Here is an 18,892-nt window from a genome sequence, read left to right as displayed (position 1 = left end):
TATTTTAGCTATGACTAAGCACTGATGTATGTGCGAAACGCATCAGCTGTTTATGTTCCTGTGCCTCTGCTATGCTGTATTGATTTTAATTATCCCAATAAATGGGAGTTGCATTGGAGTGCGGCCATCCAGACATTTTTTGTAGTCCCTCCACTACTTTGGTCTGACTTTGATGTGTTTTGAGGCCCATATACCTCAAGATTACACAGGCATTGCTTCAAGTCGAGGTGTTTTCTTACGCTGGGCATGCAGAGCCAGCACCCTCCCTCTGTGCTCAACATGGATTAGTTGAGGGGTACTCACTTTGAGCGGTGTTTCTTCACTATGTTGAAGTCTCTGCGACTTGAAGTCGCACAGATCTGAACGATACTCATTAGAAATCAAGGAGGACAACTTGTCATGCAACTTTGCAGTCCCAAGTCGCACAAGTGTTCCTTTGACTTCCTGTTGTGTCTCTAGGACAGGAAGAGCAAGCCTATCTCACCTATGGGCAGTGCCATCTTAAGAGCATTAAAGGGCCCTGGGCAATGCAGTGCACTGGGGCCCCGCCTACACAATCACCCACAAGAATAAAAATGTAAATTATTGATAAGGCGATATTTATTGGTACAGCAGTGCCAGGCTGACAGCTTCCAAGTTGGGCGTCTGGGTCTGTTGAACACACACAGGGACGGCAGTCAGACCCGACTGTCCTGTGTGTGCCTGTTCCCGTGGAGGTGGATAGGCATTCCTGCAGTTGTGGGCCCTCCACGGCCCAAGTGGCCTTACAGCAGCGCAGGGCCAATAGGCGCTTGCCACCTGCTAAGTTCGGCGGGGGCAGGGCCGGGACAAGGGGTGGGCAGGAGGGACGGTTGCCCTGGGCACAATGGTTTATTGCAGGGATGGGGGGCACCTTGATCCTAACCCTAAGGAAAGGGGGGGGGCGCAGTTTGGCATCCTTGCCCTGGGCACTGGATGACCTTGTCCCGGCACTGGGCGGGGGTATGCACACGGGAATCGGGACTAATGCTTGGCTTGGGGCTGGGTCGCTGGGCAGGTGGGGCCCCAGGGCATGCCCATTCACTAAGATGGCCCTACCTATGGGGCACAGGGAACAAGACAAAAAATGCTGCCAGGGAAATGTAACCATTCCCTAGTTTCTGTAAAATGAAAACGTGTATATAGATTCCCTTCTGACGTCTTCTAAATCTCTTTTCCCTTCTTCTTCCTGTTTGGAAATGTATAAAATAAACAGTAATGGATGTCCACAGATTGTAGGAAGAGAGTCACCTAGGGCAGTGACGTCCCTGTGTGGAGCGCCCCAGTGCCATCCATGTGACAAGTCCTAATTACTGGTTATCACTGGGAGAAGGAGGGGGGAGCGGGTTAATTGAGGGAAGCGGGTGAGTCCGGCGTGACGTCACCCGATGGGCAGACTCCCTGGATTGGCGGTGGGCGGGGCCGGTTTCAGTCAGTCTGGTCCCGGAGCACGGACCGGAGCGGCCGGAGGGGGGAGGATGTTGCCCGGCCGGAGGAACGTTTACGTGCTGCTGGATGTGCTGTGCGTGTGTGTCGGTGAGTAATTGGCCTTCAGGTTACTACTTGTTGCCCCGGGTGGGGTAGGTATGTGTAGAAGTTGGCTGGCGCTGTGCGCAGTCCACGTATGTGACTTCTTTTTTCCCCCACCTGGGGATTGGTGTGTGCTTCTCTCCTCATGTCTTTGTGCCGTGCTCCCCCAGTTCAGTCAGGGGCGCTCTTCTCACTCCCTGCCCCGTGTGTAGCCTTTCCCTTCTCTGGGCACCCCGCTTATTTATTCCCAGCTGCTTCTTCTTTGTTGTATTTCCCTAGCCGTGTCTATGGAGCAAGCCTCTCTATAACAAACATCACCCCCCACCAGGTTCAGCAGCACTCCCCTCCCTGCCTCAGGCGTCTGCATTGTTTACCTGTGTGCTGCTGGGACATGCCGTCTTCTCTACACTGTCCCCTTCCTTACCTGCACACATTTCTCAGCAGCTTCAACAAGGCGAATTCCTTTCTTTTTTCTTAGTTTTACACAGAGTGGAAAGTTTAAACCCCTGGCAGGTTTCTGTACACTATCTGTCCCTTTGGAGAGATTTCCTGTCACTTCCTGTTCTGTAGACATGCAGGAAGTAGGAGGAAATCTCCAGAATGAGGAAAAGTCTATCCTAGTTGTCATGGCAACAAATGTCCCCATTGGAAGATTCCCAACTTTTTCTTATTCTCAAAATGTTCGATTTCCCTTTGCTTTCTGTACTGGGAAAATTCATACTGCTCCATATATATATATCTCACACTCTCTCTATCTATATATATATATATATATATATATATATATATATATATATATAATCTATATAGCGATAGATATATAGAGATCTAATATATATATATATATATATATATATATAAAGGGATGCACCGATCTGACTTTTGGACCCGATACCGATATCTGGCGTTGTGAAATCGCCAATACCGGAACCGATCCGGAGCTACACACAAAGCAAGCGGCTGCAGTACAGAGCAAAGCCGCTGCTTCATGTGTATAGCTCCTCCATTCACAGGCGGAGTGCATCTGATATCACTCCGCCTGTAAGCCTGGACTATACAGGAAGCAGCAGCTCCCATCCCATACTACTACTGCACCTAGTAAGGGATGGCTAAGCCGTTACCAAGCAAAAACCGGATCGGCCAGTGGATAGGTCAATGTTACCGATCCCCAGATCCAATTAAAATGGCCATATCGGCGCCTATATCCGATCCGAATATCGGATCGGTGCATCCTAATATATATATATATATATATATATATATAAATTTTTTTTTTTTTTTTATAGAAAAACAAAATAGATCCAATCTGCAGCACCTTGTATATTTATTAAAGTAAAACAAAATACAAAAAAAAAAAACCCTGCAGGACAAAGGCATAATTCATCGCATACTAGCTCATTATGACATACTTTAAAACTAAGCCCCGAAACGGTCGCCCAGACAACGCTAAGGGCGCTGTCATGTTGCATCTGCGTCTCTTCCTGGTTCTGCGGCTCCAGCGCTATGATGACGTGCGCGGGAGTTTCTCTTTCTGGCAAGGAGCTCTGAAGGTCCGCCGGACCTTCAGAGCACATGTGCCGCTGAAGTCAGCAGGCTGCATGCAGGTCGAATATCTCCTAAACCGTGCAGGTTTAGGAGATATTAATTGTACCTACAGGTAAACCTTATTATAGGCCTACCTGTAGGTAAAAGTCAAATAGCAGAGTATAATACCGCTTTAAGAGAGTAAAATACTCACAAAAGGAGACATCAAAATAACTAAAAGTGTCAACGTTTCGGATCCGTTAAGATCCTTCATCAGGATTAGCAAGCATGAAAATCCGATTCTAATCACATTCATTATATAGCAACTTCTCTCATCAACTATATATAGAGCAGCCTTTCTCAACCTGTTCAACACAGAGGAACCCTTGAAATAAATTTCTGGTCTCAGGGAACCTCTGCTAAAAATGAAAAATCTACAACTCATGACACATTAGTGTGACAGTCAGTGGCAAGAATGCTCCTTACTCTTGTCATCATTGGGAAGAATTACCCTCTTACAGATAGCTAAAAGGAACAATGGTGTCATTAGGAACATATCTGAGAGGCAGAAATTGCCGATTTCTCAAGGAACCCCTAGCAACTTCAGGAGGAACCCTGATATAGAAGGAGAGAGATAGAGACCAAAAAAGAGAGCGCACTCGCGGGTCCTAAAGGTAAATGCACAATGATGGTTTTAATAGAACGTTTCGACGAGGCACAAGCTCCTCTTCCTCAGGATGACAAGCTTGTGCTACCTCGTAGCGTCAATTAAAACTGTCATCGTACGTTTACCTTTCAAGACCTGGGAGTGCCGCTCACTTTTTTGGTTTATATGCGCTGCGGTCTGCTGTGCATCGGAGCCTATTTTTTATCCTTGATTTGTGTGCGGTGGCAGCCATAGGATATTATATATATATATATATATATATATATATATATATATATATATATACACACACACAAAAACAAAAATGCTGCTCTAGGTTAGTGACCGACTCTCGCATGTTGTGAACAGGAACCCAGGGTGCTGCACAGCTCATCTGTAAGATTCAGAGACATGAAAAAATCCAGAATATTGCTGCACTCCTTGATAACATTATTGAAGCATTAAAATCACATGTATGACTGGTACAACGCGTAAACCTTAGCACAAAACGCGTTACCTTTTATGTACCGATCATACCTGTGATGTGATTTTAGTGCTTCAATAAAGTTACCAAGGAGTGCAGCAATATTCTGGATTTTTGAATGTCTCATACATATATACATGGAGGCGGACCTGATCGGAAAGCCTGTGTGAAAGGGGCCTAAATGCGTGAAGAAATGTTTTTCCTAAAAGGTATCTGCTAGGAGGAAAGGCATCCAGGAGACATGGTAAAATGTCCAGTGGGCATGAGGCCCAACAGAGACAGACGGCTATATAAACTGACAAGTGTTCTAATCCCTCTCCAAATCTTTCTATAACTTAAAAAAAAAAAAAGTTTTGCATTTACTTATTGGTAGTGAGGTGAAACAAATCAGTGGTAACCAAAATATTATGATTATGATATTGAATAATAAATAAATGAAACCAATGGCTGCTCACATTAAGTGCTTTCACATAACACAGTGGACAGTAAAATAGAGAAAAATGTGGCGCCAAAGGAATAGGAGAAAATAGCAATAAATATATAACTCTGTTATATTTATTCACTACTTGGCTATTATTTTTACCATAGTGTCACAGCACATGCACTTTTGTATTTTGTGACATTTCACCTACGGGCAGAACAATTTTTTACAACACTCAGCTATTTATTGAATTATCACATTATTTGCACTTTAGAGTGTTTATATATTTATTGGTATTTTTTTGGTATTTTTTCCTGTTCCTTTGGTGCTGCATTTTTCTCTATTTTGCATTTATTTATACTTCAGGCAAGAACATTTCAGAGCCACACAGGACCACTGTAATATCGCATGCCTGACAAAAGGGTTCCTAAACATTGCACTTTACTGCTGTGATGTGATCACTGGAATAACATTTGATCAACTTTTTCAAGATCCAAAGCATGCTTGTAATAAATAAATATATATATATATATATATATATATATATGCTTAGCAGGGAAACCACATAAAAATAAAACTTTCTGAGTAAGGGTTCTCTCACACAAGCAGTTGGGTCACAGTTTTACCACCCTTCCCCCCCTCATAAGTTGCAATGGCAGCTGGAGGAGGTTGCTCAAATGCTGCAATGCTTTGCAGCTGTGGCAAATATTATTCTCCCTTGTGTCTCAACAGCCACCAAACGCTAAGCTTGTGGCTGCAGTGTGGCATTCCCATTCCTTGCTCAACCCCGAAACAAACTCCTGAAGCTTGATACATGTGCAATAGTGCACATAAAATACCTGGAGAAAAAAAGCTTCAAACTCACCAGAAATACATTCTGCTCAGGTGTGAATAAAGGCTTAGTGCTAACCCTTCTGTGCTCTATCCAAAAAAAGTTGACTAAAAGTAGAACTTAAAGCGGAGTTCCACCCAAAAGTGGAACTTCTGCTTATATGCTTCCTCCCCCCCTCTGGCATCACATTTGGCACCTTTCAGGGAGGAATGGGTACCTGTTTGACAGGTACTCTTCCCCACTTCTGGGAGATGGCGCTATGTCTTGGAAGTTCGCCCCCCCTCCTTCTTCCTCCGAAGCCGGGCCAATTTGAAAGCTCAGTGTGCTTCTGCATGCGCAGTAGGGAACCAGCTGTAAAGCTGAAAGGCTTCATTGGCGGGTTCCCTTACCCTGAATTGTGGCGGCAGCACCAGCTGATAGGATAATCAGCTTTTGGCGCCGACATCGCGGGAACCCCGGACAGGTAAGTTCTAATATTTAAGTCAGCAGCTACAGTATTTGTAGCTGCTGACTTTTATTTTTTTTCTAGGGGGCAGAACTCCTCTTTTAATGCAATTTTATTTTTGTTTTTATTTGGGAATAGTCTTTTTTTTTTTTTTTTTTTTATACCCCATGTCCCATTGTGGAAATGTCTCTTTACTTCCTGTCCCATAGCCAAAATCGGAAGTGAGGAAATCACCCAAAGTTTGGGATTTTCTTTCACTCTTGGTGATAATGATAAACCGAACAAATAGGCTGAATTTCCTAAGCAAGGGCACAGACAGCAATAAAGACCTGGCTGGTTTTCTAATCTCTCTCCATATTCTAATCCCTCCATACAGATCTAAAGAAATGTTTGCCTTCAGTGGTACTTTATTATTATTATACACTTTAAATATATGCGATTGAACAGCTGGTTAAAGCAGTCCTTCACCCCAATCCTTTCTCTACATTTTAAACTTATTTGGTGGTATGAATGAACCTAGGAAGATGATTTGATTAGTTGTTATGGTTGCTGTGAATAGTTGCTTAATCGTTTATTAGGTAAGGCTCATTTGTGCATGCTTTTTTAAAAACAGTGCTTTGTAGAGTTCCCGTATGTGAGAATCTAGGATATGCATTGTCACAGCATTTGTAAAAGGAAAATATTTGTATATGTTTATGGTTAAAATGTAACTTTAGTTTATAGATTTTTTTTTTGGTTCATGCTCATCTCTTCCCCCCTGGGTAGTGATATTTACCATTCTGATTACATCGGGGGATGGGGATATCAGCAAGGTGCAAACTTTATTTTTTTTTACTTTTGTAGGGTTGGTTCAGCTAATGCAAAACACTTTCATTGTTAACTTGCTAACAGCTGCCCATTTGTTCCTGTGCTGCCTTTAAATAAGTTAAGTTAAATAAGCTGCATTTCTATTCAGTCAGTTTGTGCACACCCTTTCTGTCACGCAAGTGATTAAGCATTAGCAGGCACAAGAGCAGATAAGATGGCAAATATGCAAAAGCAGTCAATACAGATGTGTTGTCAACATTGATGAAAATGACCATGATATTTGTGTTAGCGTACCGTAAAGGCTTTGCCCTGTCTGTTGACAATATTCGCATGTTTTACTTGACATTGCCTCCAATATTTATTGTTACCTCCTTTCCTTTTCATCCCCAGGGGTCTAATTAAATTCACAGTTCCTCAATTAGAGGATGTTGTTTGGTGGAATCCAGCTATAATAGGTTGTCTGCTTTCCCATTCTGATGGTACATTCTTCTGTGTGTGTGTAATCATTCCTGCATTTTTCAGCTGGTCTCTTGTAACTTTGCATTCCTTGACATTGGAAGAATTTAGGAGAGCTTGTTTGGGAAAGTGATTCTAATGACCGTAGGTAGACTCCAGCATGTCAGAAAAGCCAGGTGTGATTTGTAATACAGTTTTTGCTTTCCCTGTTGAGTCATTTCTATTTTTGGACAACAGGACTGTGGTGTAGAAGCTGATACAATGTATTTTTTTTGTCAGGTGCCTGTTGTTCAGTTGGTGCAGAACTACAGGAAGCTTTTCTTTGGTGACTGGCATACTGCACACAACTTCTGTCTGTCCAATGTAATTAAACTCAGCCAAAAGACCTACTAAATGTTAATTTATGGAAATGTTCAGGAAGCAGCCGGCCTCGTCAATGTCCTTTTTTTTTTTTTCTTGTTTAAAGTATGGTAATGTACGCCCTTTCATGCAAACATGACGTCCGTGGGAGAACTGAATGTTTTGTCTTTATTTTATGCAAGGAAGAAACAATAAACTATTTGTTTGTGGCTAGTGCTGTAATTGTGCCTGAGGTGGAAACTGCTGAAGTCCAGGGAAAGTCCTCCCTTGCAGTGGGGCTGCTCCTGCACTGCATGGGTTAACTGCTTGTTAATCTATCTATTCATCCACTCCTGCAGGTTCCTCTGTGCTGATAGACTGGTTGTGGCAGCTTCTTCTCCCCTGCACTCTGGTGGTCACATACACCTGACATCAGGGACCATAGCCCAAAAATGTAATAGTGTGAGGGCCTGCCAAAGTGTTATTTCAGATGAGGAATGCAACCCACACCACACAGTTCTCAATAAATGTAAAGGAGTTTATACAATTGGATTAGAACATCCATTTCAGACCTTTGTTTCTCTAACACAAGTCATACTCTATACAGTCTAATTGTACAATCTCCTTTAATTCTATCATCAGCTATGTAGTGCAAGGACCTGCCTGATGGGATAAAAATACAATAGATTGTTTGTTTACACCTATTGCATAGATTTGGTAAGTCTAAAAACGTTTGTACAGCGATTGTAAGATTGTGCTATCTGATGGTATACGTGGCTAGCTCATCAAGGTTATCCTCCTAGATAAATGCTGTTGCAATATAACAGACTAATAGTTATACCGTTTTATTCCATCTGACTGACAAGTGGACTGTGTTTGTTGTTCAATAATCGTGCCACTCAGTTACCAGTGCATTTCATTTCCATTGCCTCCCTCTCTTGTTCCTGAAGGTGCTATAGAGAGCTTTAAAAGACTGAGGAGTAGAGAAACCTGATCTGCAAGATATTACAGAACTCACCCAGGTGTGTCAGCCTTCCCTGTGTACAGGGAGGTCGCTGTGTATGGACAGGTGTGCCTTTTGCTAAAGATATACATGTACAGCGTATAGGTATATTAATTACAAAACACGTTTTACTTTTTATAGGTAACATGTAACAAGTGACATGTTCATTGTTTACTCTATGGAGTTGTTGTTTTTTTTCCAAGGATATTCTTTCTGATCTATTTCATAGAAAAGAAAAGTTGAGCTCAGCACTGTGATTTGTGTGGACTTGTCAGAGTTCTAGGGAGATTGCTTACATTACTGATTAACGCACATGCATGTGTTTTACTAATGATATGAAAATATGGTACTTGTATCCAAGTTTGGATATTTTTAGTTACATTGGTCCGGGTTGGGTATGCATACACGATCTTTAATAATCCAAAGAAAGGAAAGAGGGAGCCACTCACAATAAAAGCCAGCCCAATTTTGTTAAAGCATGGCGATGCACTAGCAGTTGACTCGGGGCAAAAGCATATTAGGGCTGCTGTGTGCATTCGGTTGACTGCTGGTGCTTTAATAAAATCGGGCTGGCTTTTATGGCGAGTGGCTCCCCTTTTCCCTTTCTTTGATTATTCAATTGTAACATGTTAAGCTATGTACAACCGTGGAAGGCCTGCTCCTGCAGCTGGGAGACATAAGGAGAAAGCAGCCTGCAGCAGTGCATTTTCTTTCCTGTGCATATACCAAGCCTGTGCGATACCTCTTGTGTCAAACAAAAGGCCACACAAGGCCCGCATGCTGGATCTTGGCCCTTCCGGCTATTTTATGTGGCCCTCACACCCCACACCTGCAGCTGCAACACCCCCTTCATCACCACTCCCGCCTTGTCTCAGCAATGGGCAGCTTTTCTGTGGAGAGGGTTCTCTTCCCCCATCTCAGCAATTGGCAGCAGAAAGGAGGACAGAACTCTTCCTACAGATCCTATGCAGCCACAGCATCCCCTTGTCTCTGCCTCCCATGGTTTCAGCATTCAGCAGGCTCAGGCAATTGCCTCCTGTCCTCCTCTGGTCCTCCTCTAGACCTGCGCTTTCTGCTTCCCAGCTCCTACTCCAGTTTCTTCCAGGCAGCATATAAATGGGGTGCATTGTGATATATGGGAGGTTTGGGGGTGCTTGACTTATGATGATGGGGGGGGGGGGGCGGCTCTTGACATCAGATGTAAGGGGGAGAGGGGTGCTGTTGACATCTAGTCTTTCAGATACAACCAGCACTTTGGGGACAACCAAAATGCTGATGTGGCCTGCAATAAAATTTCGTTTTGACACCCTGCTCTAGAAGCCAGAAATCACTAGTAGACCCCAATAGTACAGTGAACTCCACTAGCTTCCTGGTCCCGTGTGAGCACAGGAGGTTACCCGCTCGGCACGGGCACCATTCAGAGAATGCGTTTGACCAATGTAACTATGTAAAAATTTCCATACCTAGAATTCTTTAAGCTATAAGGCTATGTTTATCCTTCTTGTGATCGTACAACCAAAGATCGTTTGGCTTTACTTCTTCTGTAAATCACAGGAGTGCAGTTCATTCTGCACTCTTGTGACCCATTTTCAGCAGACAGCGGTTTTCAGCTGACGTCACAGAGCTGGTCCAGCCTTGGGCAAGATAACAACAATGACGTTGGGATCCAACCACATGCCTGGAGCGGCACACAGCACTGGCCGCTTCCGCCCCTGCACAGCCCAGTTCTCCAGTGAGTGTGCGTGAAGGGGTGGGCAGAGCAGAGAGGTGCTGACTGACAGTCAGGGAGGTGTGAGACCCGACAGATTGACAGTGTTTGATTGCTCGGCTCTCAGTGTTAGAGGCACCAAGGGACAGATGCAGCATGGGACCAATGCTGCATCCACCTAGGTAAGTATGAATCCTAAAAAAAAAAATGGAACCACTTCTGGACCAGAAGGCTTTGCCCCCTTAATGACCAGCCCTGTTTTGCGATTCGGCACTGTGTGACTTTAACGCAACCCCGTTCTCGGTAAAGAGTCAATGACATGATTCTTTACCCATGTGATCGGCTGTGTCCAATCACAGCCGGTCGCATGTAAATGAGGAAGTGCCGATCAGTGGCTCCTCCTCATAGGGAAGACAAAGATATGTAATCAGGGCTATGATCATCAGTGCCCTGATTACACAAATGTTAAATCAAGTGCCCATAGTGCTGCCAGTAAGTGCCCATCAGTGCTTGCTCATCTAGGCAGTGACTGGCAGCACTATGGGCACTGATTGTGGGCACTGATGGTGCCGCCCGTCAGTGTCCATCAGTGCTCATCAGTGCGGCATATTAGTACCTCATCAGTGCCCATAAGTATTTTCAAAATTTACTCACAGAAAATAAGAAAAACTTTTTTTTTTTTTTTTGTAAGAAATAAAAAACCTAGCGGTGATTGAATACCACCGAAAGAAAGCTCTATTTGTATAAAAATAAAATGATAAAAATTTCATATGGGTACAGTGTAGCATGACTGGGCAATTGTCATTCAAAGTGTGAGAGCGCTGAAAGCTGAAAATTGGCCATGGCAGGAAGGGGGTGAAAGTGCACTGTAGGCAAGTGGTTAAGCGGTACAAAAATTTCACATCAGCCACGTTTGAGATTTAGAGCCGGTTCACACTACCGCGACCAGAAAGTCACCCCATGAAGGAGCGACTTTTTAGAGTCCATTCACACTGCCGCGACTTGTGTGCCCTCAAGTGGCCCCAAGTCGCTTGACATAACAAAAGCAATGTTAATCAATCAGTGCCATCTTAATTGGCACTACTGAAGTCGCTCCGACTTCAGAAAAGGGTCCTGTACTACTTTAAAGCGACTTGTATCCGACTTGTCCCATAGACTTCAATGGGAGTCGCCTCCTTATCTTATTTGAAGCGACTTGTGATCCGAATTTCCATTAAAATGGTCCAGAGCCAGAAAAAAAGATAATTTTTCTTAGAATTTTTAGTAGCAAGGGATGGGGCTCCGCTCCACCTGGGCGTTTTTGTTGCAGGCATTTTTTGGGTGTCTTTGGAGGCAGGCATGACATCTGAACTTCTGTGTAGGGGTATATATACACATACACGCATATAGGTGTGAAAGGAGCGGAACCTCATTGCTGCGCTAATGAAATTATTTGCAGGGATAGGGTTCCGCTCCTATCACACCTGTATGTGTGTGTGTATATGTATGTATATATATGTGTGTGTGTTTATAGATACCCCTATACAGAAGTTCAGATGTCATGCCTGCTTCCAAAGACTGAAAAAAGCTGAAACTTCACAGGTACACTTTTTAGACCCTCCAGACACTAAATCCAAATAAATCTTTTTTTTTTTTCAATAATTGGCTCTCTATCAAAAACGACAATTTTTTTATAACAAGTTGCGCTGAATTCGCGCTGAAAGTCGCGCTAACAAGTCGCCCCTTATGACCTTTCTGGTCGCGGCAGTGTGAATGGGGTCTTAGCATGACTTGAAAGAGACTTGTGCACTACTTTGAAGAGACTTAAATGATAGGTGACTGTCTGTGGGGAATGCCTGGGTAATCTTTTTCTTCTTCCTGGAAAGTCTAATCACAGTCTCTTGAAAATAGATAAGGATCCGACTTAGGAGCAACTCCCATTGAAGTCTATGTGCACAAGTCGGATAGAGGTCACCTTGAAGTAGTACAGGAACCTTTTCTGAAGTCGGAGCGACTTCAGTAGTGCATATTAAGACGGCTCTCATTCATTTACATTGAATTTGTGATGACAAGAGACTTGGGGCGACTTGAGGGCACACAAGTCGTGTCCGAAGTCGGAGTAGTGTGAACACTTAGGGCCGGTTCACACTTTTGTGAGTGAGGAGATCGCATGTAATGTCGGAGCGCACTGCTCCTTCATTACATGCGATCGGATGTGCAGATGCAAATTCAGCCATACACTTTGTATGGCTGAAATTCGCACTGCACCCGCAGCAAAGACGCACAGGACCCTTTTTTCCAGCCGCATCAGGATTGGATCGCACAGTGGTTCACACTTGTGTGATCCGATCCTGTGCGAACTGTCAGATCGCACTGCGATATGCAAACAAACTGGGGGTGTCGTTAACATTTCATTGACACCCCCTGCGTATCGCATATGGCAGTGTGAACTTCCAGATGTGTGTTTGCGATGCGGGAACAGGCTGTGAATTCGCAGCCTTCCCGCATCGCACAAGTGTGACCCGGGACTAAGTCACCATTTATAAAGCATTGAATGTGATATTTACTAAACAAATACTGCATGTATACATTGATATCACCTGCAGTGAATGTCCCATTTGCAGCTTGATAAATATGGCCACATTAACACAGTTTGTACCAATACAGTAAAGAGAAACTCTTTGCAGATTGCATGCCTTTGAAAATGAAAATATAGGAACATGGGGGTAAGGGGGGTTTAGAAGGCTAATTTTAGACGTTGAGTGATAATGAACATTGGCTGTAGGAAACTTTCCTAAAAATGTAGTTATTTTACTGTGTAATCTGCCTTTTTAAATGAAAGGAGAAAATAATGGAAATACAGTACACACGCGCTGTTCCATAGCCCTAGAGGCAGTTACTTTCTGACTTTTCTTTTTAAGGGGCAATACATGTTTGTACTTCAAAACACAAGTTTAAATAGGAGTTGTTTGGGTGTGGCAATAATTTCAATTGGCCTTATTTTACTAGCAGTAAAATGCATGCAAATCTTAAATAGTACAAATGATAGTATGACCCAGTGCAGCCAGCCTGGTGATTATAGTCTCTGCCTAGGAAGTTATTTTCCAACATTTTTCATCAGTTGGAAGGGTTGTTGGGACACACCTTTGCTTTTTGGAGGAGGTTATCAAAGGCCACTGTGCTAAAATTAGGTGTGTTTATATATATATATATATATATATATATATATATATATATATATATATATATATATATATATATATAATGTTGATTATCGCTTTATCGATTAATGGCTTCTGTCCTGGAAAATGTGCCTGTTTATTGTATTCTCCCTTTGTACTTTTGTCTTGTTTTGATGTGTGACCTTTGAGTAGGTGTAACACTCATGGCTTAGCAAGCAATCTTATTATGAACACCCTAATGATAAGAGTACTGTTTCAGTTTGTTGCAGTATAAATGCACTAGAACACTCATTTTCCAGTTAAATTGGTTTTCTGCATTTAATAGAGTGCTCCAATCCCCCTCTTCTGGGGTTCCCTGCTGGTATTCCTGGCTCCTCCCCCTGCTGAGTGCCCCCATAGCAAGCTGCTTGCTATGGGGGCAATTGTGCGGGCTCAGTCCCGGGACGCATGCAGGAGACTGGGCTCAGGTAATTATTTTTTTGGGGGGGGGGGGCTGCACCTAAAAGGATTTTTTTACATTTATGCAAAGCATGCTTTAAGGTAAAAAAACCTTTAGCCTCCACAACCACTTTAGGTCTTGTAGTTGGTGAAATAAACTTGCATTGGATATGATTATTTTTTAAGGAAGAACATAAAGTGACCTAGGCTGGCCATACATTCTACAATCTTCTTGTACAATTTTGTCTTAGATTTACAAAAAACGATATAATATGAGGTCAGACCTAAACACTTTCAATTTATATGCAATCAGGCAGACCCTTGCACTACATGGTTGAAAGTTAATCTAAAGTAAATGGAACAAGAAAATTGTATAATGTATGGCCAGCTTAAGAACTATCCTGTCAAGAAGAAAAATTTACGGAAGACCGTAAAGGTTTACCTTATTCCTCGACCTAGTGGAGTACTTCAACCTAGAATTTTTTATTTTTAACCCCTTCTAAAGGGGTGATTTTTAATTTGCAGATAAATTGGGTGATTTGTTTATAAAGCTTTTTCTAAAGTGCAAGTTTGAGTCCACCGTATATGTAAAAGTTGGCTCTACTACCTATCTCACGTTAGTACAAATAACTCCCCTGCTGTTCTTTTTTCTAACTTCTGTCAGACCGACTCCAGTACACACAGGCTGAATGTCCGGCAACATTTCAAGCTTTGTGTACTAAGCCTTAGGCCCATGCCATGCTTGCAATCTTGCCACTGGTGAGAACTTGCCAGCAGGAGGATTTCTATGGAGGGCACAGTAAGGCAGTGAATGACCTGATTGCCTTTGTTGCTTTCTTGCCAGCTGATTGCTTGAGTGGTCATACCTTTGCTGGCGATACACATTTTGCAGCATTTCTGGCAAGAGGGAATGTTTTGCTGATCCAACTTGCGAGTGGATAATACACACAAGCACATGTTCTCAGCATATTTTAACAATCCTGTCACTAGTGCAGTCTTTTTCAACCAGGGTGCCTTGAGGTATCTTCAGGTGTGCTTTGGCAAAATGCCTAAAAATTGCCAATAAAATTGTATACAAGCCAGCGAGAACAAGCCTGTCTTACAAAGTAACAGATTTTTATTGTGCACCATTGTGATCATCTAGCTGCCTGCGTCCTAACAACCAATGAAATCATCAGTTTTTATAAAAGTGAATGATGGTTGCAGTATCCTTGTTTGACCCTTCTGTGCCCCTTTCCATAAGCATTGGGGTGACATTAGCTGACTGATGGAAATAAATTGAGGGCGAAGAGAAACATTAGACTACTAGTCAGTACCAGTGTTCAAAAGTGTAAATAAGAGATTAAGTTATCTCTAACATTGGGTGTCCTACATGTGTGGATGTTGCTACATTATGTAAAACTATTAGAATAATTTTTTTACATTTTAGAATGGGGTGCTTCGAGACTGTCCAAACTTTTAAAGGGTGCCTCGACTGAAAAAGGGTTGAAAAACACTGCACTAGTGAGTTTTTACCAACAATCATCCCAAGCTTGACATGGGCCTAAAAAAGCATGCTGATAATGCCCTTTTTATCAGTCGCTTTAGTCTTGTGAAATGTTATAATACTACCCAAAGCTTCAGTGAGCTGGTTATTCTGAATGGTGAAGTTGATGGTGTTTGTATGTGTTATTTTTGTTGCCATTTATTATTATAGGAAGCAACCGCTTAGTCCCCACTAAGGCGACCTGTGAGGCGACCTGGTCACCTTCCATAGGGAAGCTGTGGACCCGTTCTAATAGGAGCGACACAAGTCGCTCCGACTTAGAAAAAGGGTCCGGAACTTCTTTGGGGCGACCCGAAGGCGACCGCCATAGACTTCAATGTTATGAAGTCCATGGCGGCCGCTCCGAGGTCGCCCCCCCAAGTCGGATCGCGGCAATGTGAACGGGGCCTTAATGTCTGTAAACATCAAGTGTTTAAGAGCAATAGAAGATGTTGCATAACATGCTTTGCCAATAGAGGGAATTGAAGGGGTTGCTGTTTTCATTTTGATAAGCCAATCTGGCAATGAAGCCACAACTGGAGGATAAACATGTTCACTAGACAGCCAGTCGAGTAACAGCCTTGGTTAGTAATAATATACATGGCTACTCTGGTATTCTTGGCTTCTCTGTTGCAGGGTCATCTTTTATCGACCTATCCTAAGCCTTAAGGGCCATACACGCTATAAGATTTTCTGAAGACTTTTTTTCCTTCAGATTTACCTTTTTCTATGTAGTGCAAGGGCCTGCCAGATTGCATACAAATTGAAAGTGTTTAGGTTTGACCTCATATTATCTGGTTTTGGTAAATCTAGAGGAAAAAAATGTCTCTTCAGAAAATCTTATAGTGTGTATGGCCCATTAGTCTGGAATGCTGCATTCAGACCCCGTTGGATTGAATGTGGGGAGCTAGGCTGGAATGTGAACCTCCAGCACTGGGCTTTGCATTGTAGCATATTCCAGACCTGTATGTTCTGACAAAAGTTGGCCACAGAGAGCCTCGGGTCCAAAGCTGTGGCCATGCCACTGAGCTTGACCCTGTCACTTTCAGTAGGCTGTGCAGGCAAAGCATTAGGCCTTTGTTAATAAGACTGCTGGGTGCCATTCTATTTCCTGCTTTCTGTAGGTCTCAACATGGAAAAAGACTAAGAGCTGATACCATCACCTAGGTGGAGTGTACTTCACACTCTCTCACCCTCTCAGCATTGCAGAAGCATCCTCCTGCATCTCCCAACTGTAGCACTCTCCTTGATGCATTTGTGTTGTCCATCTACATTGACCTAGACACTTTAGTATCCGAGTCCTAGCCTCCTACTCTGAGATACATTGCACTCTGTCTTGCAATAAAGCGCACCTGATTTTGGAAACTTAGGAACAGTCCTACTGTACTGTGTGCCTCCAGCTCTTCCCCCTATTAACGGTTGAAGTGCTGCCTTTGGCACCCTCTAGGTTTCCTGAAATTGATGGCCTGGCATTTTGCCTTCTGCTAAAGTCCATGCTTTTCTTAGTCTTTCTTAGCGCTCATCTGTTCTAACTAAAGAGAATTTCACTGCAGTAATGCAAGATATTAGAAGTCAAATAGCATTAATAATTGCAGACTCTGACTGCAAAGGCCATCAACAAACTGATCTGCCCTCTGGCATTAGCGTTCTCAGGGCCCTCAGCCACCGAGACCCTGTCTGATGCGGAGTCTCAAGTCCCTGACGAACAAGCCTGCTGTCTTCTGCCTTTAATCCCAAAATGAAATGGGCTGTTTTGGCTCTTATGGATGTGGTATGCATCCCTGGTTGATGAGCTGCCTAAAGCCTCTACCAGTGCTCTCCCCAGTCTAGGCTCCTTTTAGGGTTCCTAATGGCTCGTTTCCACTGAGCTTTCTGGTACAGTTCGGTACAGTACGCTATTTATGCCGTTTCCATTGTGAATGGTACCCTAATTCTGAACCGTACCGTACCACTTTTTTGGGACCCTTTTGTTGGGGTACCAAGCACATTAGTACAGTACCAACAGGTTGGAGCTACACTCTGCAGAACTTTGATTGGTTGACAGAGAATAGTCTATCAGAGCTTTCCTGCTACACCACGCCTATTATGAAAGGGTACTATTGGCAGTGGAAATGCAAGGTGTACCGTTCCGAACCGTACCGTACCACTCAGTGGAAACGAGGCATTAGACTGCTAAGACTTTTCTGGTACACCTGCTGTTTGTAATTATCCTCTAACTGTAAAAATCCTGACAACCTCTTTGGAGCTTCCAAGGGTCTATCAGTCTTGAGGATTTAAATAAACCTTTGTGGGTCTGGCAATATTCCATTTTAACAAAACTGCTTCTCTAACAGTGGAGTATGCATCTTTACGAACCTCACTGACAAGCATCTGGATGCCCTTTTCTAGATTGGTTTTCTCCTGCACAGACCCTGCTCCACAACCTGTTTTGGCTGTCATGTTAGTCTGTCAGACTTTAGCCAAGGAATGGAGGTAGAAGTAATCTGATCACTATGGCAATTGGTCATCGAGCATTTGAAACTCATGCCTCTTTGGCTTGAGTGCTGGGCTGCTGCATGCAAAAAGCACTTAGGCCTCTTTCACACTTGCCACTCCGTCGGCAGACTCAGTTTTTCTCAGCAAGGGATCGATCCGCCAATTCCCCCGCTGAGCAGGCGGATGACAACTCCGTCTCTGCTCTGTGTGCTTAGACAGAGCTGTCAGGTCCCCGCTGTTCTCTATGGGGGAATCGGATGAGAACAGACCGCCTGTCCATTCTCCGATCCTATCCACCAGATGGATGGAAAATAGGGTTTCCATACGTCCAGATTTGAGGGACAGGATCGGATGTCAGCCGACATGTCTCCGATGACATCCGATGCCCCATAGAGATGCATGGGGCATCTGTTCAGATCCGCCTGAAAAACTGACAGGCGGATCTGAATGGTCCGCAAGTGTGAAAGGGGCCTAACTCTTTATGCCTTTTCAAGAAACAATACTTTTTCAGAGCAGCTCTAGATGTTCTTGTCAAAGAGGCTACTTGTGGCAAAAGTACCCATCTTCCCCAGCCAAAGAAGCTCACTCTGGAAAAATTTACAAAGAAGACAGGGGCTAGAAAGAGGCCTTTTTGCTTTCCCAAAGCCTCAGCTTCCATGTTCAAACCCAAGTTTAGCATCTAGTAAGCCTGGAAAACGTGAGCTTTAAAGTCCACAAAATCCTCCGATAAATTGTCTTCAGCGTGTTCCTAGTTTCCAAATATGGGGACCGAGCTGTATGTGTGCTGCACTGTGTATACTGACATGTATGGAGGGTGTACTGAGCTGTATGTGTGCTGCACTGTGTATACTGACATGTATTGAGGGTGTACTGAGCTGTATGTGTGCTGCACTGTGTATACTGACATGTATGGAGGGTGTACTGAGCTGTATGTGTGCTGCACTGTGTACACTGACATGTACGGAGGGTGTACTGAGCTGTATGTGTGCTGCACTGTGTACACTGGCATGTACGGAGGGTGTACTGAGCTGTATGTGTGCTGCACTGTGTACACTGACATGTACGGACGGTGTACTGAGC

The 18,892-nt window shown here is 43.5% G+C and overlaps 1 protein-coding gene across 1 annotated transcript in view; it reads left to right on the top strand.

The window, feature by feature from the left end:
- Positions 1-1,425: 1,425 nt before the first annotated feature.
- The window catches only part of PLPP2 (phospholipid phosphatase 2), a 74,880-nt gene continuing 57,413 nt past the window's right edge, over positions 1,426-18,892 (top strand). Inside the window, exon 1 of the mRNA XM_082243173.1 lies at positions 1,426-1,554. Within this exon, the coding sequence (XP_082099299.1) occupies positions 1,497-1,554 (58 nt within the window). The 5' untranslated portion in view covers positions 1,426-1,496. The remainder of the gene's footprint in view (positions 1,555-18,892) is intronic.

The sequence above is a fragment of the Pelophylax lessonae genome (assembly GCF_965119305.1).
Source record: "Pelophylax lessonae genome assembly, chromosome: 1".
In the NCBI taxonomy this organism is placed as follows: Eukaryota; Metazoa; Chordata; class Amphibia; order Anura; family Ranidae; genus Pelophylax; species Pelophylax lessonae.
Note: the sequence above shows the minus strand (reverse complement) of the source record. Positions and strands in the feature narration are given on the sequence as shown.